The 23998-nt window shown below is 38.6% G+C and overlaps 1 protein-coding gene and 1 long non-coding RNA gene across 14 annotated transcripts in view; one reads left to right on the forward strand and one right to left on the reverse strand.

Annotated features, from left to right (window-relative positions):
* The window catches only part of ESR1 (estrogen receptor 1), a 345943-nt gene that overhangs the window by 162505 nt on the left and 159440 nt on the right, over window positions 1-23998 (reverse strand). For 7 of the 13 annotated variants that reach the window (XM_070603027.1, XM_070603031.1, XM_070603026.1 and 4 more), the window contains one exon: window positions 21274-21390. In XM_070603027.1, the coding sequence (XP_070459128.1) occupies window positions 21274-21390 (117 nt within the window). Of the gene's footprint in view, window positions 1-16743; window positions 16783-21273; window positions 21391-23998 lie in introns of all 13 variants that reach the window. The other 6 variants (XM_070603022.1, XM_070603019.1, XM_070603021.1 and 3 more) reach the window with 1 other exon arrangement.
* LOC139080778 (uncharacterized) lies at window positions 18550-20838 on the forward strand. The gene is made up of 2 exons (XR_011535534.1): window positions 18550-18712; window positions 20459-20838. It is a non-coding gene; the product is annotated as an uncharacterized lncRNA (long non-coding RNA).

The following is a 23998-nucleotide window of genomic DNA, read 5'->3' on the forward strand; positions in this document are numbered from 1 at the left end:
AGGGAGATGGTTAGAGGGAGCCATAAAGATACAGGAAAATGAAACATAGGGAAGATACAGACAGGGGAAGAAATAGGAAAACTCACCGAGCATAAAACAGAACTATGAAACTTATAACAAGTGAACAAGCTAATATAGTTATTGAAAATACTGTCAAGAAAAACCTCCAATAACTATACTTTGCCTGTTACTATGTCATCAAAATATCTGTGATTAGGATAAACATTTAATCACACTGGTTAGCCCCAGGGACAGGTCTTTCTATAGGATGTACTACTAACTAGAGAGCTCTACGTTTCATTGACTATACCTCTCTATTAGGAAACAGTATTTGAGCAAGCACCCCCAATAGATGCACATATTTTAATTACATTAATGTACTAGTGTATTAACATATTATACGACTATGACACATACAACCCGAAATAAAATTTTCTTAATGAGACGAAAACAAATAAGAAATTATATTATTTTCTTCCTTTACTTGAATACATTGTGTTGCCTGCTTCTGAAACTCTTAGAAAACAACTACTATACAGTTTAACAGAAATATTCAGAAACTGACCCGGTAACTTTCTATACTGCTTGTGACCATTACCAATAAGATTTTAATCACCATTTTACAAGTGGACAAACTGCAGCACAATACAGATCTAGAAAAAGAATTCAGTGCTCTCTCTGACGGTGCTGAATCTCAATAACAACATGAACTTTCACCATTGCAGGCAAAGGAGTTCACATTTTATAAACTAAAAAATGAATGCTACCTATTTGGGGTTGGGAGTATGGCCAAAGCCAAAGGGAAGACCCATTTGGGCTCTGCCCTGCTCATTTATAATTATTAACTTATTATTCTCAATATAGGATTTGCTGCTACCACTTACTCTAGCATCTGAATCTCCTCTACCCAACCCAGGTAGCCATGAGCCACATGTTGCTATGTAAATCTAAATGCAATCAAAGTTAAATTAAAAAGTTCCTCAGGGGACCTGCCCTGTGACCTAGTGGCTAAGTTCAGCACACTCCCCTTCAGCAGCCCGGGTGCACAAGTTCGGATCCCAGGTACAGACATATACCACTTGTCAGCCATGCTGTGGCAGTGACCCACAGGTAAAATAGAGGAAGACTGGCACAGATGTTAGCTCAGGGCTAATCTTCCTCAGCAAAAAAAAAAAAAAAAAAAAAAAGTTCCTTAGTAACACTAGCAACATTTCAATAGCCACATGTGGCTAATGGCTACCAAAATAGACAGAATAGAACATTTCTATCTTTGCAGAAATTCTATGGACAGTGCTACACTAGATATGTAGTATATCCTTCTGGAACTATGTAGAGATGAAAAAGATGTTACTGCCAATAGAAGGTCCTACCCATCTATTTTTTGCAGTAATGATAACAGCAGACAACACCCCCTCTTTTGTCCTCTGTCTCCACGTCCATAGCTTCTTTATAGCCGGATTCATTGGTGGCCCCCACCTACAGTTCAGTCCCTCCCTAGTCCCAAGCCAGCCACTGCAGAGAGAAACAGTATGTCAGCATTCCTACTTGTCCACCTGGTGGAGCTCATAATCAGAGCATGCTCCCAGATACAGCATAGAGTCCACATGACACCCAAAGCCTGGGCAGAGAGCTGTGTAGGTCACCAAATGTCCCCCAGTCCTCACCTACACCTCTTCCTGAAGGCTCAGTTGGTGAAGTTCCACAGGTAATGCTTCTGCCCAAGCTTTTCAGAGGTGAGTTCTAGCCCTGAACCTAGTGGGGGCTGGGGAACTGTTTATGGCACTTGCCCACGTGCCTTCGAGAAATAGACCCCATCCCCAGAGCCCTCTCCTGCTGGTGGGTGTCCTGTCCCTTGTAGGCAGATATCTTGACACTGGGTTATGCAGTGGCTCCATCTGAAAACCCTTGCAGTGGCTAAACCCAGTCTTCTTTGCTACACTCATTGAATACAGTGCCTTGGACTGACATCAACTTCCTGAAATCCATTTAATTTTTCTCATCCTCCACTGTACTTGGGCCTAAGGTATTCTAGGAGCTCTCTCCCAGCCTCAGTTGGCCCTCTTCCTTGGTCTCACAACCAGCTTCAAGTTGGAGACTCTCGAAGTTATGACATGATTCACTAAAAACTCCACACTCCTTTGCCTCACTGTGAATGGCTACCCCATGTCCCCGGGAGTCTGTGCCAATGCAATGGGGTTTTTCCCTTGAGTTTCACTGCCTTGTAATGGGATAGAACCCATGACCTTGGTGTCATTAGCACCAAGCTCTCACCAGCTGAACTAAGCCATCTCTAAGTTTCAGTGGAAGTTTAAGGTCACAGAGATTGAGTTGCCTTTTTCCATTTTATTCTCTGAAGATAAGGTGAATTACCTTGATTGCAGAAGTTGCCCAAATAAAAATATTTCAACTCTGCGATTTTTTGGAACAGTATGTACTCCTAGTGGATGTGGAGCAAGCAATCAGAATGAGCTGCCATGTGTCAGTTACAAAATCCCTTTGAAAAGAAAGCTCATGGTAGTGGGACGCCTCGCTGGGAAGAAAAAAGAAAATTCTTTTGAACATAAAATCGTCGAGCTCTGCCAGTCACTGCCTTAAGAAAACACATTCAAACAAAAGGATGGGGCATAAGTTATTGTTTCAAAACAATTTTTTTCTCAACTGTTTGGGAAGCTTTAATTGTTTGCGAAATCTCTTTGTTCCTTATTTAGTATGGCTCCCTTAACCTTCAAGAGGCATTGAAAACATTCTGATAAGGGATGGAAAATTTAACTTATTCCTCTCCAGCTTCAAGAAGTAGTTCCCAAGTGAATCACACTGATCATTTGTGCTTCAGTCTTAAGCAAGGCGGGGGAAGAGTGGGCAATTAATGGCTGTCATGTATTCTTGCTGTTTGCAATGGTAGCTGCCTTCCATCATCAAAAAACACAAATGCAACCAACAAGAATATTAATACCCAGAAAAACAGTCATTTGATATTGATATTTCAATATCATGAAGATAATGTTGAATGAGTTCATTCAATGATATTTCTGCACTTACCTAAAATACAGTTAAGTACCAATTGGGGAATAAAATAATTACAGTTGTGAAATTTATCAGCTAAATACAACAACAGTGTACACAGTTGCTATAGTAAGACAGCTGGTCAATCTCACTCCTCAAAGAAAGGAAGAATCATATAAAAAGAAAAATAATTGCCATGAGGAAGTTTCCTCAAAATGAAAGAAATGAAGGAGAAAGATTACCCCACTAAACCTAGATAAGAATATCAAGGTTTTTTATTTTATTCATAAATAATTCACATACATTGTTGAAATTAGAAAATACAGAGAAGAAAAAAAGTGGAAAATAAATTCTCTTACAAAAAACATAATTCCCTTACCCAGGGCCAATTGCTGTTAGCTCTTTGTTTGGCGTATCCTTCCAGAATCATTTATTCATCCACTTATTCAATCTTCTCTTTCTTGTGCAACACAAGCCTATATAAATTAAAATACTTAAATACTATTTGTAATCTGCTTTCTTCCTGATATATTCTGTCAATAAATGTTTCTACATATCACAATTTATAATGTTTGCTGAGTACTCTTTTATACGATATATCGTGATTTCTGAACCCACCATCATTGGATTGATTTTGACAATATCTATCAAGAGTCATGGAAAAAGTGCAAACCTTTTGACTCAGCAATTCAAGTTCTGGGTGTGAATTCTAAATAAATAATCATTATGGTGTGCAAAGCTTCAGCAAGAAAGCTGTTCACAGTCTCGTTTAAAATTGTGAAAGTTAGAAACAATGTAAATACCAATAGTTAAGGAAATAATTAAGCAAATTATGGTATGTCCATTATGAATATTAATGCAACCCCCCTAAAAATCTTGTTTTGAAGGATACTCAACAACATGGGAAAATTTTAAATGACTAGACAATGCAATTCCAAATTTGTAAAATTTTTTAAATACATGACATATCTGAAACAATAAGATAATGAAATTTCTTTTTTTTAAGATTGGCACTTCAGCTAACATCTGTTGCCAATCTTCCTCTTTGTTTTCTTTCTCCCCAAAGTTCCCCAGTACATAGTTGTATATTCTAGTTGTAGGTCCTGATTCTGCTATGTGGGACGCCACCTCAGCACGGCCTGATGACCAGTGCTAGGTCCACACCCAGGATCTGAGCCCTGGGCGGCCAAAGCAGAGCGCAGCGTGTGACCTTAACTACTTGGCCACACGGCCAGCCCCAAGATAAAGTAATTTTTTTTTTTTTTAAAGATTGGCACCTGAGCTAACATCTGTTGCCACTCTTCTTTTTTCTTTTTTTTTTTCTTTCCTGCTTTTTCTTCCCAAATCCCCCCGGTACATAGTTGTATATTTTAGTTGTGGCTCCTTCTAGTTGTGCCATGTGGGACGCCACCTCAGTGTGGCCTGATGAGCAGTGTCATGTCTGCGCCCAGGATCCGAACCAGTGAAGCCCTGGGCCGCCGAAGTGGAGCACACAAACTTAGCCACTTGGCCACAGGGCCGGCCCTGTAATTTTTTTAAAAGACATGTCTTCAAAATATCAGTAAAATGAAATAGTTATGAGTAATTTTTTTAAATATGCAAGACCTTTTGGAGAAAATTTAAAAATTTTATTGAAAGTCATTTGAAAAGATCTAAAATAAATGGAGAGTTATATAATGTTAATGGGAGGGAAGACTAAATATCATAAAGATGTCAATCCTCCCTAAATTAATTTATAAATTCAATGCAATTTCATTTAAAGTTGATTTAAAAATTCTTTTGGAAGCAAAAATAGCCACAAATAGCCAAAACAATTTTGAAGAAGAACAAAGTCCTTTTCAAGAAGGATTATAAAGTCAAAGTAATTACAAAGCTATGGAAATTAACACTGGTTTTAGCGAAGGCATAGACAGATAGAGGAAAGAAATAGCAAAGAGCTCAGAACCAGATTCTCTCTCCTAGGGGAACTTCATATATAATGAAGGTAGCTTTACAGGTCAATGGGGAAAGAATGCATTAGTTAATTAATAGCTCTGGGACAATTTGGTTATCCAGATGGAAAAAAGTAAATTATATTCCTACCTCATATCATACACAAAATTCTCCCTCGGGTAGAATAAGTAACAAAATGTGAAAAAGGAAAGCTTTAATACTTTTAAAACAGAATATAGATAAATAACTTCATGGTGTCCAGTGTGGGAAGGATTTATTAAAAGGAACTCAAAGCACAAACTATAAAGAAAACGGATGATAAATTCCACAAGTTAAAAAAATTTTCTGTGAAACAGGTGACACCATAAACAAAGCAAAGACAAGCTACATACTAGATTAATATATCTGTAATACATAAAATAAATTAAAAATTAGAATTCGGAATATATAAAGAACTCTGAAAAATTCAGTAAGAGAGCCAGCCCTAATGGCCTAGCGCTTAAAGTTTGGCACACTCCAATTTGGCCATCTGGGCACAGTTCCCAGGCGCGGAACCACACCACTCGGCTGACAGTAGTCATGCTGTGGTGGCGGTTCACATAGAATGAGAAGGACCTTCAACTAGAATGTACAGCTGTGTACTGGGGCTTTGGGGAATGAAGAGAAAAGAGAGGGAGAGGAAGATCGCAACAGATGTTAGCTCAGGGCGAATCTTTCCCAGCCAAAAAAAAAATCAGTAAGAAAAGATAACCTAATGTTTCTGTACATTTTTCTTGCTGGTATCTTGTTGCTATAGTAGTTAGACATAAAAATTCAGAGCTTTTATATGCATCTCTTTAGGATCTCTTTTTTAACCCAGTCCATTTTTTTTAACATTTGTCTAGTCCATTTTTATTAAATATTAAAAATGTTTTATGGGTCCTAAATAAAATTCACTATCAATTTATTTTTCATGGTAATTACGTATTTTTAATTTCCATTCAGGATTTTAAACTGTTTCTTTTTTAAGTCAAAATTAACCTTAATTAATATGCTTTCTTAAAAATAGTCATCTGTTTTCAAAAAAAGTTGTGCTTTTAATTTCCTCAATTGACTAAGTAAACTCTGACCATCACTCTAGGGTGGAATATAGACTTGATTGTTTGGGTTTACCCTTCCCCACCTGTTGTACCACATGTGCAGGCAGTTTTTAAAATATCTCGTAGCTCTCAGTCTCTTCTAATTTTTAAAATATGGTGCCTAATTTAATCACTTATTTTACCTTCTAACATCGACTTTTGCTAATGTATTAATCTATTACCCCTTCAATGTCTTACATCTGTTTTCAACCATCTTTTCAAATGTAGGTGTGGAAGCTACCAGTGAAAACTGATTTAGGTTTTCACTAAAAGTTTAAAGCTGATTAATTTTCACAGTGGAAACTAAATCTTGAGATAGTATCTTCCTGCTTTCAAATAGAAAAGTTGGCTTCCCTATAAGCTGTGCTGTGGCCCTCATGAAATCTCTTCATTTCTATGTATTTTCTTAAATCCTTATACGCCCCAAATATGGAGAAATAAACTCTTGGAACAATTTAACATCTTACTTTTAACATTAAAGTTTCTCTCTCTCTCTCTCTCTCTTTTTTTTAATAGAAAAGCAGATTCTACTAGTCTAGTCTGTTTTCGAGAATTATGCCCCAAATCTAGGTCGTTAGTTATAGGAATGTTTCCTTTATTTAATATGCTTGTTAGTTCTCCTTATATCGCCCCATTATTTGAAGTTTAAACCAATCTTTTTCTACTGTAGGCTCTACCAGTTCTGCCTGAATTATCATCAGCTCTTTGTGTAACTTAGTTTGATGCCAAACATTTATTTGCTTTGCACCAAGCTTTCACTCCATGTCTTCCACTGGTGTTCTATGGCTTCTAGCATTCTAAGCACATTGTCAGCATAATACCCCAATATCTGCCACTCCACCTCGTGTCAGTTTTCACCTGCTCTTTTTCCTTTCTGTCCTTTAAAGTGCTGTCAGTTCATCCCTTGCCTCTCCAGAAGCTGTTTTATGCCCTGTTCCTGCCGGCTTTCCCCCAGTCAGCTCTGCCCTTTCCTGTTCCAGCTCTCTTTAATTGGACCTGAGTGCTTGTTGGAGTATTTGATTTTTTAAATAGTCTCAGTATTTTTGAAATTTCTCTTGCTAGGGTTTACATTGCTGTTTGTTTCGTTTTGTTATTTGTCCTTGTATTAGACAATTCTGTTATTTTTAAATTGGATTTGAATCAAAGAAGTCATCTAGCGTTCTTGCTCACTCTCTCACCTTCCTGGTGGGTTAAATTGCAAAATACACCCAGAAAATATATCACAGAGATGAATGGGCACTTTTCTGACCCATTACCACTATTAAAAGCCAGAAATCCACACCTCTTAGGGAGTAAACAATACATCCATGTGAAGTGAATCAATTCCACATGTCCAACAGTTAATTCTGGGAAAGATTCAACTCAATAAAGGGTGAACTACGGCCCTGGAGCAAATGCAACAAGTTATTCCCAAATCTATTATTATTAAAGAAATTGCTTAAAATTTATTTTTTTAAAAAAACCCTTTCCTTTAATAAATTAAAACCATATTGAGAGAGAGAAAGAGAACGTGTGTGAATATGATAAACAAAAACCAAATAGAGCTAGTATCTGCCTGCAAAAAAAGAATACCTGGAAAATTTATGATGGAACTGCCATCATACTACAACTAATATTTTATAGGAAATCCACACATATAGGATAGAATGCACATTTTTGAAACCACCACAAAACAATATAATAAATATGAAAGTATAGGCTAAAGAAAAAAAAAAACAGGAATTATCATTCAATAGTCAAGATGCTACACCTATAACTTCTCAAAAAACGTTTCAGCCGCCAACAAAATCGTTCATCTTATCTGTGATACTGAGTACTATTAAAATAATTCAATAGTAAGGAAATCTTATTTTAACTTAATAATTTTGGAAACGGCTTTCTTACTCCCGTAAAACATGCTTTTCTTTGACAATGTATAGTTTTGTTTATTTGTTATGCTACTTGGAGTACGTGGTGTCATTAATTTTCATGCTTAAAATTATGTAAATAAATTTTCCACAGGTCTATGCACAATGCAAAATGAGAAGGAGAGAGAGAGATCATTATTGTCGTGGTTTTACTCAGTCACGCTCATGTGATCTGAATAAGAGACTTACGCCAAGGGAATGGTTTAGCTAGACACTGAGATAAACCACCTCTTTTCTGTTATCATTAAACTCACCATCCATAACAAACATTTACAAAAATATCACTGTGCTATGAATAAAATAAGAATATGACTTCCGTCCCTATAGAAATTAAAAATCGAACTGGATAGATATGAGATAAACATATTTTTAAAATACGGTACTAAGTTGTTAGCTTGGCTCAACTGTATCTGGCCCATAGAAGGTGAGTCCTATATCCCATTCAATTAAGTGTTCAATAAACAAAGATATCTTAAATGTAGTGCCAGACAGTTGGCTGGGTGCTGGTAGAACAGCACGATCAAAGGTCCAGAAATTAGCTGGCATTGACACTCTGCCACTTGAGAGGCCAAGCAGGGGATGAGACTTGGCGACAGTATTGAGGCCAGAGTTAAGTGGTTGGCATCTCTAAGGGTAAGTGACAGCAAAGTCTGCACATAATTCATTCCAGCAATGAGAGAAAACGAGCAGTCAGATAAATGCCCTAGAAGTCAAAAATCAAACCTTTGTGTAGATGGGATCATGCCAAAGATTAGAAACGGAGGTGGGGCAGAGGACAGACAATGAAGCATACGTTAAAATCAAGGGAAGTGAGGTCAAGCAGGAGTTGAGATCCAAGATGACAGAAAATGCTCTCTCACAGTTAGAGCTGACTGCACACCACTCTGTCCAGCTTGTCCTCAAGGTGGCAGGGTTCCAAAAGCTTAGTGCCTAGATTAACACAGGGGCTATGACAGCCTCACTTGACCTTCTAATTAACACAGGGAAAGAATATTATAGGTACTCAGAGGAAAAAGGTGATGACTGTCCAGGGAATCCTAAACTAGTTAAAGACAGGGGCTTTAGTAAACAGGGAAATTTATTACTAATAAATAAAATATTAATAACTAATTGCAGATTGAAAGGAGGCATAAAGGGACAAGGTATGTCCCGTGATCAATGAGCAGACCTATTTGCTACAGCCAAAAGCTTCTTAGGCAAGTAGGAAAGAGGGCCTGAAAATACAGGTGTGATTCAGAAGGTGGAGGAGTTGGAATGCCAGCATTAGCAGGAAGCTAAATTATAGGTGCCTCGGGGCTAGGTACTATATTTTATGTATCATTGATTATTCAAATTAAATTAAATACATAATAATGAATTACCTAATAATGCTTGACTAATTGTGATGATGATGATAGTATGGTGGAATTGCATTTTGTCTGGACATTAGACTAAGTACATAGGCAAAATTTGAGTGTACTTTTTATCACCCATTGTAGCCAACTTTAATGGACGTTTGCTACAAGCCAAATTCAACCCTGAAAGCTATACAATAATTCTTGCACAATCTTATTAGGCAGTTGTTGTTGTTATCATCATTTGACAAGTAAAGAAACTGGGGTCGGGAGAGGTTAAGTATCTTGTTCAAGGTCACACATCTAGACAGAGCTAAAATTGAATCCAGGTGGTCTGCTTCCAAAAGCTAATAACCACACTGCTACACCATATATGAAAAATAATACCCAACATCTGTGTGTCGACTCATGATTATCAAAATACCATTCATGCCTTTGATTCTCAGAATAGCCTGATGAGGTAGCTGATGTTTTCACACCAGTTTCTATGTTTCTATGAGACTGGGATCCACAAAGAGAGGGAAATAAATCAAGGATGGGCAGGACTTAACTTGGCAACGGGACATATTCCCAAGAACATTAGCCAGAGGTTGAAACCACAAAGTACAAAGGGCCAGCCAGCAAACTGGAGCTTGCTTGATCCCTGGGAGCATAGATATCAGCAGGATCAGAACTGGTGGGTGAGCCGAGACAGCAGGGATTTTTAGGTCAACTCTAATCCTAGGTCTCTTGAGGAAATGAAGGGGTTTGGTCATCTTTTTACGTAACTGGCCTCTTTTCACCATTAGGTTGCCTGGACTTTGTGGTCAGTCAATGACCACCTTTTTTCTTCTTCTTCTTTTTCTTCTTCTTCTTCTTCTTCTTTTTCGGTGAGGAAGGTTTGCCCTGAGTTAACGTCCATTGCCAATCTTCCCCTTTTTTTTTGGTTGAGGAAGATTCGCCCTGAGCTAACATCTGTGCCAATCTTCCTTTATTTTGTTGTATGTGGGACGCCACCACAGCATGGCTGATGAGTGCAGTAGGTCCATGCCCAGGATCCAAACCCACGAACCTGGGTCACCAAACCCAAGGGCACGGAACTTTAACCACTCAGCCATGGGGCCAGCCGCCAGTGACCACTTTTTAAACCACCTTGTGTCTCCAACAGCTTCACATAGTAAATGCTCAAGAAAGGTTATCTATAAATGATTTAGGCTAAGAAGTTTGGACTTGGCCTGGCATTGGTTATGCAAAATTTTCTAAATAAAACTGTCAAAAATTTAATACAAAATCAGTGTAATAATAACATCTTTTAAAGCAAGCTTTAAAGATATAAATGCGTAAGTATAATTTTGCATCTTTCTCACTAATTTTTATTTGCTCAGTCGAGCTTAAGCTAAACTACATGTTGCCTGCAGGTATAACCAGAACATTTCTTTATAGATGACTCTGTACTTTACATTAGGATCTCTCTTAGGGCTGGTATATATTTCTGTAATTTCCAAGAAGTCTGACCACAGATGTGTTCAGAAAAATTAAGTGATCTCTCCAAGAGTCCCCAGAAGAACCAGGCTCATATGCTTGACCCTTGTCAGGACTCCTTCTACTTGACGTTACCTGTTCTTACACCAGAATAGTCTAACCGTTTAAAAAAGAAAACAGACACGCTTTATAATAAATATTGAAATTGCTATCTGAAAATAGTGAAAACCTGTGGCCTGAAGGAGAAAATGTCCTTTTTAAATTATATTAAACATTAAGCAATATTAAGTAATTAAATATTAACCAATTGTCTTAAAAATATCCATCATGCTCTCCATATAAATTTACTTTGGTGTTTCTGTTGTGCAACTAAGCCAAATGTGTTGATCAATGTTTTTGAGGAAGAAGAGTAGTATCTTGTGTCCACAGTACTTGTTCCTAAGTCACAATGTCGGTCTACATGATGTTAATATCCTACTGATGCATGTGTCTATCTTTCATGAGGATCTAAGTTACTATAGGTCAGCAAGGCAGTGCAGTACAATGAAAAGAGCACTGAACAAGGAGCAAGGAGTCTTGGCTTCAAGTCTGAGCAGTGAACTGGCTGTGTGACTTGGACAAGAACAATGAGCTGAAAAACAACAACGTAGACTAAATGATCTTTACGTTCTTTTCATCTCTAAACACCATTCATTATCCTAATCACAATCATTGAAACAAAAAGTAAACACATGAAAATTCTTGAATTCTTATGCTTAGGGAATTTAAACTCAGCAATTCATTCATACAAATACTTCCCTGAAAGTTCTGCATTTATAGGTTCTAGCCACAAAAAGGGTCCTTACATCATTTCAAGAACAATCTACTTTTGCACAAGCAAATTACAGGAACAAGAGAGACTGCCCAAAATTTTTGCTTGGCCTTAAAAGACCATCAGCATTTCTTTTAACATTTAAGGTGAGATGTCCATTCTTGGAAAGGTAAATGAAGATCCCTCTTTCCATCTTTTAAGAACCAAAATGACCTCTACATAAGCAATCAAATTACTTCAGCATAAGAAAAATTTAAATCAGTATTCTAACTATAACTTAAATTAAAAAAAGTATCATTGTCAACATTGTTTGGTTAATTTTACATATGTAGTGAACTTCTACTGAAATATTAAAATCGCCTTACATTTAATTGTTTTTTAATCTGCATTCATAAGCAATTGTAACACACACATGCATATACTAAACCCACATCTGAGTAAATTAGTGAAATCAAGCATATCTAAAACTAGCCCCAATTTTTCTAGAAGTACTGGCTCACATCTACTCCCAGGTTTTTCTGCCTTATTGTGTCCACTCATCATGTATATAAGAGAGGCATGAAATAAAATCCGCATTTGTACCCAGCACTTCAACATAAGCTGTCAGGAATGCCACATAGGGGATTCTGACACTGAGTGGGAAAGAAGGTAAATAAACCCACAGGTAGGTCACTTCCTGGTCTAAGATTCTATAACTCTGTAATTATTTTTCAGCCTAAAATCTGAAAAGCTCCTATTTCTGGTTGTGATAGACTACAAAAATGGCCCCACCTTTTCAATCTTCGTCACATAACTCTGAAGCCCCCTGTCACAAAGCCAAAGGACTCAGCCATTTGACTTTTTTTGGTCCAGTGAATATCATCCCATAATGCAAGCAAAGGCTTGACTGGGGACGTGCTGTCTCTTGGGCCTCTGCCATTACCATGAGAGCATGCCCGGGCTAGCCTACTGGGGACACGATACAAGTGAAGCAAAGCCCAGTCATTCCAGTTGTCTTAGCCAAATCAGCCAGCTGACCTCCAGACGTGAGTGAGCCCAGCCAATCTCAGCAGTCTCCTCACTGGTCTCCCTGACATGTGAGTAGTAGATGCTTATTGTATGCCATTGAATTTTGAGGTGAGGTTCGGTTATGAGGAAAAGCTAACTACTATATAGGTTTTAACTTCCAAGCGGATATTCTCCATTAATTAGAAGAACAGGACTCTTAATTCTCAATCTATTCATAGCTCTACACTTAGAAGGTATGTTCGGTTTTCCTCATTCATTCATCTATTTCATGCAGGCTAAATTTATCAACTGCCTATTATACACAGACACTGATCTAAGTGCTTGCAATACATCGCTGAAGAAAATATGCAAACATGTTTTATGTGTTTGTAAACTCCCATCTGGAGCTTACGTTCTAGTAACAGAGACAGGCATTCAACAGTAAACATAACCTAAAAATTAATTATGTGGTGTATTGGAAAGTGGCAATGCAATAGAAAAATAAGGAAGCAGAGCAGCATGAGGGCATAGAAGATTGAAAGGATTGAATGATGTACGGACAAAGCAAACTGCACTATTAAACAGCATGGTCAGGGTAAGCCTCATTGATAAACTGATGATGGAGCAAAGAACGTGAGGAAGGTGAAGGGGTTAGGCATACAGATATCTGATAGAATGGCTTTCTGGGAAAAGGGAAGAGCTAGAGTAAATGGTCCAAGACAGAAGTGTGCCTGACACGAAAGAAAGCCCACATGGCCCGAGTGGAGTGAGAGAGAGAGTACTAGGAAAGGAAGCGAAGGAGTAAAAGTGGGGAGGAGGCAGTGATGTAGGGTCTTATGGCCACTCTGATGACATCGGTCGTGGGAAATGGGAAGCCATACAAGGTTTTGAGAAGAGAAGTGATATGATCTGATTTCCATTTTTAATGTATCTGTAGGGAGAACAGACTGTAGAGAAGCAGGGAACAAAGCAAGTAGGACTTCAGCGACAAACTGGGAGAAAGACTGTCACCGACTCGTTGCCTCGAGGAACTCAAGGGTGAGTTTGGAAGCATTTAATTGTTTTTCCAAATTGTTTTTTTCCCTTTTTCTTACATTAAGGAGATGCAATCACCACCCACCCTGAACCAGACCAAGCCTAACCATGACAGCTATGCCTACGACCTTTGCCTTATTTTTAATGCTGAGATCGCTCCAGGAGGAGCTTAGGCCTTATTATGGAAACCTACAGTGTACGTGGAAGTGTGTTTTCCAACTGAGCCTGCACAAGTGAACACCTGCCTCTCCCCTGTGAATATTCATTCCCCATCCAAAATAAAAGGTGCCTGTTTCCCTATGTTCGGGGATGCCATGACTTTGGAAATTATTCCTCATTGTCTCCTTTTTGCCGCAAATATACTTTACTTTGTGAGACAACTACTTCTGGTGGAGAGTCTGATTTAACTCACCAGGAGGGAACCTACTTTGGTTTCAGTAACAAGATGAACGGTAGTTCAGACCAGAGTGACAACAGTGAAGGTGGCAAGAAGTGGTCAGATTTTGAAAATACCTGAAGATAGAGCCACCATAATTTCCTGAACTGGAGGTGTGGGAGAAAGAGAAGAGTCAAGAATAACTCACATTTTTGGGCCTAAGCAATGCAAAAGATGAAGTTATCAGCTAAGACAGGAAAGATTGCAGATAAAGCATATTTGAGGGGAGAGATAAGGGATTCAGGTTTGAACAAATTGAGTTTGAGATGTTTGTCAGACACCCCAGGGAGGAGAACACATGAGCAGTTGCACATAGAAGTCAGGGACTTGGGAAGGAGTTTGGGCTAGACAGATAAATTTGGGAGTCATCAGTCATAAATACCATAAATAGTATTTAAAGCCATGGGATGCCACCAAGGAGTGAGTACAGACAGAGAGCAGAAGAGGTCCCTGGACTATACCCTGGGCCACTCCAAAACTAAGACGTCAGAGAAGAAGATGAGAAACACACAAGGAAGACCTAGAAAGAGTGACCGATGGGTTAGGGAGAAAACTAAAAGAGTGTATTGTCTTGGAAGCGAAGTAAAGAAAATACATTAAGGAGGAGAGAATTATCCACTGTGTCTGATGCTGCTAATTGGCCAAGATGAGGACTGAGAATTGACTGCTGGGTTTAGTAACACAGAGGTCATTGGTATCCTGGACAGAAGTAGTTTCAGTGGAGTGGTCAGCAGGGCATCAATCTTTGAATTGAGCTGATCCCATCATACTCTGCCAAATTTGTAAGAATGTCGCTCAATCTACGTTAAGAGATCTGGAGGTTGCATGGTTCTTAGAAGGATCAAAGCACTGGGCTGCCTGCCATCATGCTCCACCCAATTGAACTACATCACCTGCCTCCATCCCTATTAGGCAGTTGAGGGCACAAGGTATCTGGACAGCTCTTCCATTTTTACCAAGTTCTGGACAGAACAAGTAACTAGTCATCTCATTTCTTTTTTCATTCATGCTAAATTAATAAACATCTAAATTTCTTTTTTCCTTAGAATTTCACAACTATGATTCCTATATCTTTGTTTCTCACCACTCATCTTTTCTAACTCCAATGTGGTCATTACCCACCACCTCTTTTCTCTAAATTCTACAACCCAGACTTAGTCCTGACACATTCCACATCTCCTACTACTACCATTGCAGTCACCAGTACTAAAGCAGATATCGAAAGCTATTCATAGGTTAACTATGAATCTGTTAGGCCTAATTTCCTTAGCTTCCCTGGTTAACAGATCACTGAGATCTTGGTATCATCATATCATCTGGAAGAATAAAATAACATGGTTCTTTTACTCTGGATTTCTTCTTTCTGGAGTATATGTATGCATTTGTGTGCTTTACCTTAGTTATATGCCACCTACATTTTTAATTCAACTATTTTTCATGTTAAATGTGAGTTGTAACATGGAGTGCTATAGTAAAGAGGTGTGCTGGAAAGAGAAAGAATTCTGAGTCTAGGTTCGAGAATTCTAGGCTCAATTCTTCTTTGGAGAGGCTGTGGAGAAAAAGGAACCCTCATACACTACTGGTGGGAATGCAAACTGGTGCAGCCACTGTGGAAAACAGTATGGAGATTTCTCAAAAATTTAAAAATAGAAATATCATATGACCCAGCTATCCCGCTACTGGGTATTTATTCAAAGAACTTGAAATCAATGATCCCAAGAGATTTATGCACCCTAATGTTCATCGCAGCATTAGTCACAATAGCCAAGATGTGGAAGCAACCCAAGTGCCCATCAGTGGATGAATAGTATATTTTAATATTATAAATATATAGGTTGCTGCTTAAAACAACCAGAATCTCTTTGGTCCAAAGCAACTAGATTTTCTTTAACATTCTTCTTAAATCAAATCCTAAACATGAACTCCCAACCCTGCCTTCTGAAAAACCTTGGATTCCCATGCAGCTACAATTCTCACAAGAATTGTTGGATAATTCCAAGAAAGAAATTCACATTTATGTTTTTAATTCATTGATTTGGTTCCACCATCGTTAACATTAATAATCAGTTGATTACTTTTGGTAAAACATAGCTAATACAATATTAAAGGAAACCTAATTTTCTGGATTAGGAGCTTATCCAATCAATAAAACAAATTACAGTAACTCATGACGATAAATTTTAAACTTAGGCAACAAGGAAATATTTTATTTTCCAATTCTTCATTAGTTTTCTGAGTTATTATGGACATATAATATACATTTCCCCATCTGTATTATTATCTTATTTTCTCACTTTAAAATTGTAACATTAATATTTTTAATTTATTTATTGTTTTAGAATATTTCTCAAAATTAAACTGCACCATTGTCATCAAAATAAAGACTAGTCGACAATTATTACTTTATCTCAAATTTCTTCTTAATGTTTTACGAGGAAACACACCAGGATGGGCACTGCATGAGTCCTGCACATCAATTAATTTCTGTGTGTCAATTTCCTCACCTGAAAAATGAAAACCTCACCACCAACACACTTCTGAGTCTATTATGAGGAAAGAATTTTAACAAGTTTGTGTAAATCTCTGGCGTCATAAAATGATAAACAACAAATCTCACTCATCATGAAACTATATCCAGCATATAACACCAAAAAGCAAAAAAAAGCAGATGTATCTGGGCCAGGTTTTTATTCCCCATAAAGGAATTAGATATTTATACCTCGTACAAGTGACGAAATTGCTGTTCTCTTTCGTTCAACTAAAAAACAAAAAAGCAGAAAAGCAGTGCTGAGTATTTAACTAAGATGGGAATTATTTTTAAGATAGAAAAGATATAATAGCTAACACTTCTATGGTACTTTAAATTCACATGTTACGAATTGTGATCTTCACAATAAACTTAAGTAGAACTTATTTATTTTTATTTTACACCTGAGCATAAAGAAGCTCATAAAAGAGACTGTAATGGGATTGCTCAGCAGGGCTTCAGAGAAGCCAGTATTTGGACCAGGAATTCCATCTCTAAAGTCTTCCCCTCTCCACCAAACCAAACTAGACTGCCAAATTCTTGGGTAACCACATACACCTTGGAAGTCAGATGGTCTGAATAAAACTCTGGTTTGGACTAAACCCAGGAGTGGTTGGGTGAAGCTCTGAACTTCCATCGGCCACTGGTCTTCCACTCTCATCTTCATCTTCCAAACCGGTCTCAACTCGTCTTCTGGATTTTTATTCACCACTTCATATGCAAATATCCTCTTTGCACTGTGAGGACATTGATGGAAGCTTCTAGGGTCTTATTCATATTTGCTTTCTTCATAATAGCTTACACATAAGAAGCCCTAAACAAGTAACTATTTCAATGAATTAATTCATTAATTCTTGCAAAAAAATTTCCTGAACACTTACTCTGTGACTTGCTTAGTGCCAGATCGGTCAACAGTTCAGAGAGGATCCCTCCCATCATGGAATTTATGGACAGACGTTGAACAAGTAACAGCAATAGTGACGAGAGCTCAGGGAAGAGTTGTTTGCTAGGAAAGGTAGATCACACGTGGAACTAACCCAGTGTGAGGCACCAGGAAGGCCTCCCTAAAGAAGGGACCTTTAATCTGCCACCTAAGGTTGACGGGGAAGGAGACAGATGAGGAAGAAAATGCAACCTAGGCAGAGAGACCAGCATTCACACGAAGATGGGACAGTGCCCCCCTCAAGCACATCTTAAATCCTGCTTCTTACTGAACTACCTTGGCTCAGACCCAACTCTAATAAAGATGTTGGGATTTTCAGGACACAGTAGGCATCACAACAGATTAAAATAATTTCTTCATATAGATAAATCACCCACTCTTTTGTATCTTTAGAACACCTCAATAAATTTACTCAGCCTTGCTATAAAAGTAGGGCATAGTTATATGGTTCTCTCTATCTCTTTTATCTGAAACATTGTATTTCATATGTGCAGTTCCAATATTCTAATTGATGTCCAGCCTGGGTAAGAAATGGGCTTTTTGTGGAACCAGTAGGAAAACGTTGTAAAGATCTGTTCAGTCACAGCTGTTCTTTACAAGTGACTTCAAATTTTATAGCTAGCAGTAACTGTACTTCCGGTTGTAAATTTAGTCTTCATTCAGTGGGAACTGGGGAGTTGTTGTACAAGGTGTCATGAGGTTGTGTGTGGTATCCCATGTTGTGGAAAATACAATAAATTATATTGCTTTATAGCAAACGCTTTATACATATAATTAAAGTAAGATGTTCTCACAGACTATAGTTTTACAACTTGAAAACTTGGCGTAAAGTTTACACACATATATAAACTGCCAGAAAGACACATGTTTTCATTATATGTAGACAGACGCTGAACAACCACTGGGGTTGCTGAACTGTGTCCCTTTCAAAATTCATATTGAAGCCCTAAGCCCAGGACCTTCAAATGTGACTGTATTTGGACACAAGGTCTTTAAAGAGGTAATAAAGATTAAATGACATCATAAAGGTGGGGCCCTAATCCAACAGGACTGGTGTTCTTATAAGAAGAGGAAAAGAACACAAGGAATGCACGTGCACGGAGAAGAAGCCACGTGAGGACACAATGAGAAGGTGGCCACCTGCAAGCCAGGGAGAAAGGCTTCCGATGAAACCAAACCTGCTGGCACCTTGACCTCGGACTTCCAGCCTTCAGAACTGTAAGAAAATTAATTTCTGCTGTTTAAGTCATGCAGTCGATGATATTGTGTTACGGCAGCTCTTATAGTCTCAACCATGTCCCACCAAAATTCCTCTGTTGAAGCCCCAACTGCAACATGACTGTATTTGAAGATGGGACCTTTATGGAAGCAACTAAGGTTAAATGAGGTCATAAGGGTGGGGCTCTCATCCCATAGGACCAGTATCCTTATAAGAAGAGACACACCAGAGAATGCTCCCTCTCTGTCCTCACCAACAGAGGAAAGGTCAGGGGAGGACACAGGGAGAAGGAAGCCATCTGAAAGCCTGGAAGAGAGGTCTTACCAGAAACTGAATTTTCTAGCACCTTAATCTTGGACTTTTGGCCTCCAGAACCGTAAGAAAATTAACTTCTGCTGTTTAAGCCACTCAGTCTGTAGACTCTGTTATGGCAGACCAAGCAAACTAATACAGCAGCAAACTAACACAGATATATATTTTACAGTCATAAATATACATGAATGAGTATATGCATGCACACACAGACCGGCTATGCACAGGCAAATTATCTCGAGTCCTATTTGAAAACAGTGGGAAGGCTTTTACTATGCATTTGCATATTAAAATTTTTGTTAGATTAAAAATGAGTATCCATAATTTATATTTATGCAGTCAGAGTGTATCTGGATATTAATGAGAAAAAACAAAGTTGTTTTTAAGAAGTGGGGTCAATGTATGGGTACGCTCAAAAAAATGCTTCGGACATATTTATAAGTTGATTATTTCAGCTTTCAGAGAGAATGTAAGAGTCTGGCTCAATCTACCTACAATCGCCAAAGAAGAATATTAAACTTGGACTCTACTGTTTCAAATTAAACTTTTTATATGTAGCTGTTATATTCCTGTCACTTATCAAGTTAGCTTAAGAAGCTTTTTGTGAGTTTAATTAAGCCTGACTAATTCTCCACCAGTATAAAGAAAGACGAATTCCTTAAATATTTAATCCATTTATGACTCAAAGTGTCATTTTCTGAATATGGCTGTTAAATTCTTAGAATTAATTACCCTTTGAATTAAAGCTGCTTTTTCAGACATTCAAGACATACAGTCACAGCTCACACAATGCGCAAATTCAACATTTCATCTGTTTATCAAGAGAATTTATTCCAAACGCTATATTCAAAAATCACAACCTGGCAGGCTTATTTTTGACCATGGAACTAAGGAATCTTTGACTGTAAGCTTCACAACAATTGGCCCTGTCTTCATCCTGATCTCCACTCTTGGTTTTTCCACTGCTTCTCCCTTCATCCACATATTAATGAGTTAAAGGTTAACTGCCCTCTATCTACACAATCTCTATTCTTTTGGGGCGGGGGCGGGGGGGGGGGAAGGTTAGCCCTGAACTAACATCTGTTCCCATCTTCCTCTATTTTATATGTGGGGCGCCTACCACAGCATGGCTTGATAAGCAGCGTGTAGGTCCGCGGCCAGGATCCAAATGCATGAACCCAGGGCCGCCAAAGCAGAACATGCGAACTTAACCACTACGCCACTGGGCCGGCCGCTACAATCTGTATTCTTTTTTATTGTGACTTTGTTCTCCTTAACTCATCCCAAGCCTCGCCTCCTTCTGAAAGATTGTCCCCATTATGATCAGCAGGCAGCACAATCATAGGTCCATCCTTCCCTCTCGTATCATCTGAAATGCTGAATGCACCCGTGACTTCATTTTAATTACACATTTCCTATTTGTTCTCTCCTAGAATTTTGAAGGCTGCCCAAGACTAGAAGCAGTGTTCCTCAAGACTAGAGTCCCAAGAACCCAAGGTGATCAACCAGGCAACCACATCACTGAGCGCTCCATATCCCCAGAAATAGACCCTGGATTCCTGTATAAGAAAACTGAAGACTGGATACATGAGGGAACAGCAAACCACGTATCCACACACACACAGCCACCGAGACACAAGCAAAGGGGCACCAACCCTGAGTGCCTTGTGATCTGTTAGTGCTCAGTCATCATTTCAACATTCCCCGCATCTTGCTGGACGCTGAGGTTATGGGAGTTGCTCGTTAATGCACCCTCTAAAGGAGAAAGCTACCTTTTGATTGAAATTAAAATTCCCTCAGGGACATGAAGAGATTGAAAGACTATCAATTAGTTATTTAGCTTTCACATTTACAAGTCTCAGTCTGGGGAAAGTTGATTCTCAGATACCATTTTCTAGTCTTAGTAATATAAACATTGACTGAAAAATATTTCTAGAATAATTCACTGAGCAGTCTGCCCTCCCCCCCACCACCTCCCACACACCTCTGACTTAAGATACAATTATTTACATTTAAAGCATAAAACACAAAATGGCACATTGGAATTTCCAGTGCCAGCCACTTCCTATTTTTTTTAAATAAAATGTATTCTAAAAATACTTTGGTTGTGGAAAAAAAAAAAAGAATAGAAAAAATTCATTAGAAGAGAAAACACTAAACTCCCGTGGTTACTGGAATGGAAACAGCCAGCCCCGGTGGCAGACATGGACATCCATGGCGGGGGCCCCCCTGCGTCGAAGGTACATACCACCTTTCATCATTCCTACTTCGTAGCATTTGCGGAGCCGGCAGGCCTGACAGCTCTTCCTCCTGTTTTTATCAATCGTGCACTGGTTGGTAGCTGGACACATGTAGTCATTATGTCCTGTTAAAAGGAAAAGGATGTAATTAATGTTACTTCAGGAAACATAGCCAGTCAGAATCTACAGGGAGTCTGTCTGGAGGATTAGCTCACATCACGCACTGGCCTATGTTGCTACCTCAGCCACAAATCCTTTTTCTGTCCTTCTCAAAGTGTGAAAAAACCTCTCCTAGAACTTAATTTCTGCCTCAGCCAATTGCTTTGGGAGTTCTTTGGGCAAATCATCTTCCGTTCATACAGCTTATATTTTGGGGCACGATGTTTTACACACACTCACAAGGTTAAGTTTTCTCTGCAGATAAGGCTTTTTTTTTTTTAACTCAAGCCACTAGCAAAATTGTTGTCAGAATAAAACTATTGGACCTTTCAGAGCATTTCAAAGTCGGCTTTCTTAAAATATAATTTCAAGAATCTTTAGGTATTCAAATGCAGCGCAGAACACCTGGATTCGAGTCGTGGGTGGTGGGCTGAGGCAGGCAAAGTTCAGTCCTCACGTTAGTAAGTTAGACCATCGCTTACTAGCTGGAGGACCCTGAGCAAGTTAGTTAACATCTCTAGGTCTCATTTTTCCCCTTCTCTAACCTAGAGAAAATAATGGCGCCCATTATATAACATTATTCTAAGAATTAAACATAAGAATACATGTCAAGGGGCTTACCACAGTGTCCTGGATATGGTGAGCCCTCAATAAATATTAGTTGTTTTTGTTACTATTATTTTATTATTAGCCCTCTTTCTTTTCTCCCTTGTTTATTGAATCTTTCTCACTCAAATGCTTCTTTCTCATTCATTTTATCATGGGCATGTTGGTCTCACAAAAAGGTCTCCTTTGACCTCACATCACTCTAGAACTTCATCTTCTCTCCTGTCCCCCCTTCTCAGCTCCATTCCTCAGAGATGACTACACTGGAAGTCCCCTCACCTCTCCCGCATGACTCAACCTACACCACCTGAGGTGCCCCCCAAAAGCAGCTTTCTTGATATCAGCAGTGACCCTTATTGCTGAATTCAACAGAGATTTTCAGTCCACATCATAATAGACCTATCTGAAGCATCTGAAAATTCCTCCCTTCCTCTTGAAACATGCTTTTCCCTTGGGTTCCATACCCCAAAACTGCCCCAGCGCTCCTCCTCCCGCTCACGCTGTGGCTTCCCAGGGTTGTTTGAAGATTGGCTGCATCCTACATTAAGCCAGAGCAGCATAGGGCTCAAGGTCAGGCATCCTCTCTTCCTGTGACTCCAAATTCTCCCACAAGAAAATACATTCCACGCCTATGCCTTCTGTTGCCATTAAATACAGACAATTCACAGGTTCGTTCTCCCACCCAAACCCTCCTCTCTGAGCTCCAGGTGCATCTATCCAGATGCCCACATGAAGCTCTGCTTTAAGGTTTAGAAATCATCTCCATCTCTTTATCCATCAAAACAAGTCTGGTTTATAGTATGCAGAATATTAAACTTCACAAACTAATAAATATTGGCATGGTATTCATAAAGAAGTCCATTTATATAAAGAAGTCTAAATTCTTAGACTTCTTGGGAAAATGGTTTGAATTTACACTAAGGAGATGATATGTATTATTTTAAAACATATTTCCTATTCTCAAAAAAAAGTGAGTATATACTCCACCCTCTAATTCAGATTGTCTGGTTAAGTTTCTATTTTGTCATTTACCAAGGGCAAGATGCAACACGTAGTGAAATGTGTGAACTACAGAACTCTTTATTCTTCATTCAACTTCAGGGTCAGTTCCAATCAGAACAGGGTGGAGTGGGAACTTGACCAGAAATGTTGGTCTCATAAAACTTGCTTCTCCATCTTTCAATATACATTATAAAAGTCACTGTATCAACAGGCTTCAGAAGAAATTAACATCTGCACTGTTCTATTGCATAAGAGGCACGAGCAAACTAGCCAGCAGAACCATAAACTTGTAACTTTAGTAAGAGACCACACAACGCTTCAAACATCCAGGCGCAGTTATTATTTTTAGAATTGTCCTTACTGATAGGGACAAATTGAGGAAATAATAGAACCAGAAACAAAATTTACCTGGGCAGATGTTAATTTGAAGCAAAAGGTGTATTCTTCTGACAACTCAAAGAAATTTTAGTGTTTGGTCTCCTATAACGTTTATGCAATACATATGATTTATTGTAACTCTAAAAAACTGAGTTGATATTAAGTCTCAGAAGAAAACTGTCAATAATCATTAGAACCAAAAATTACTTTCATCTACTTTTTGGCCCCAAAGCCAGTTGTTCCGCAAGTCAGAAAATGGGAGAACCGAATTGGGTCAGAGGTCAATTGGCTAAATATTATGTTTGTCTTGGCCATCTATTGCAGATGTGTATCTTTATAGAACCAAGCGAACTTTCTAAACTAACATGTTTAACAAATAAAATATGCTGGATTTGTGCAACTGAACTCATCCCTTAATGAGATTGAAAATAGATGCCCAAAGGACTCATGTTCATAATAGAAACCTTTGTGACAAAGTGGGTTTTCTCTTGCCCAAATTACATTAAAATTTGGAGTTGAGGGACCAGCCCAGTGGTATAATGGTTAAGTTCACACGCTCCGCTTCAGTGACCCAGGGTTCTTGGGTTC

The sequence above is a fragment of the Equus przewalskii genome, chromosome 32 (genome assembly GCF_037783145.1).
Source record: "Equus przewalskii isolate Varuska chromosome 32, EquPr2, whole genome shotgun sequence".
Classification (NCBI taxonomy): Eukaryota; Metazoa; Chordata; class Mammalia; order Perissodactyla; family Equidae; genus Equus; species Equus przewalskii.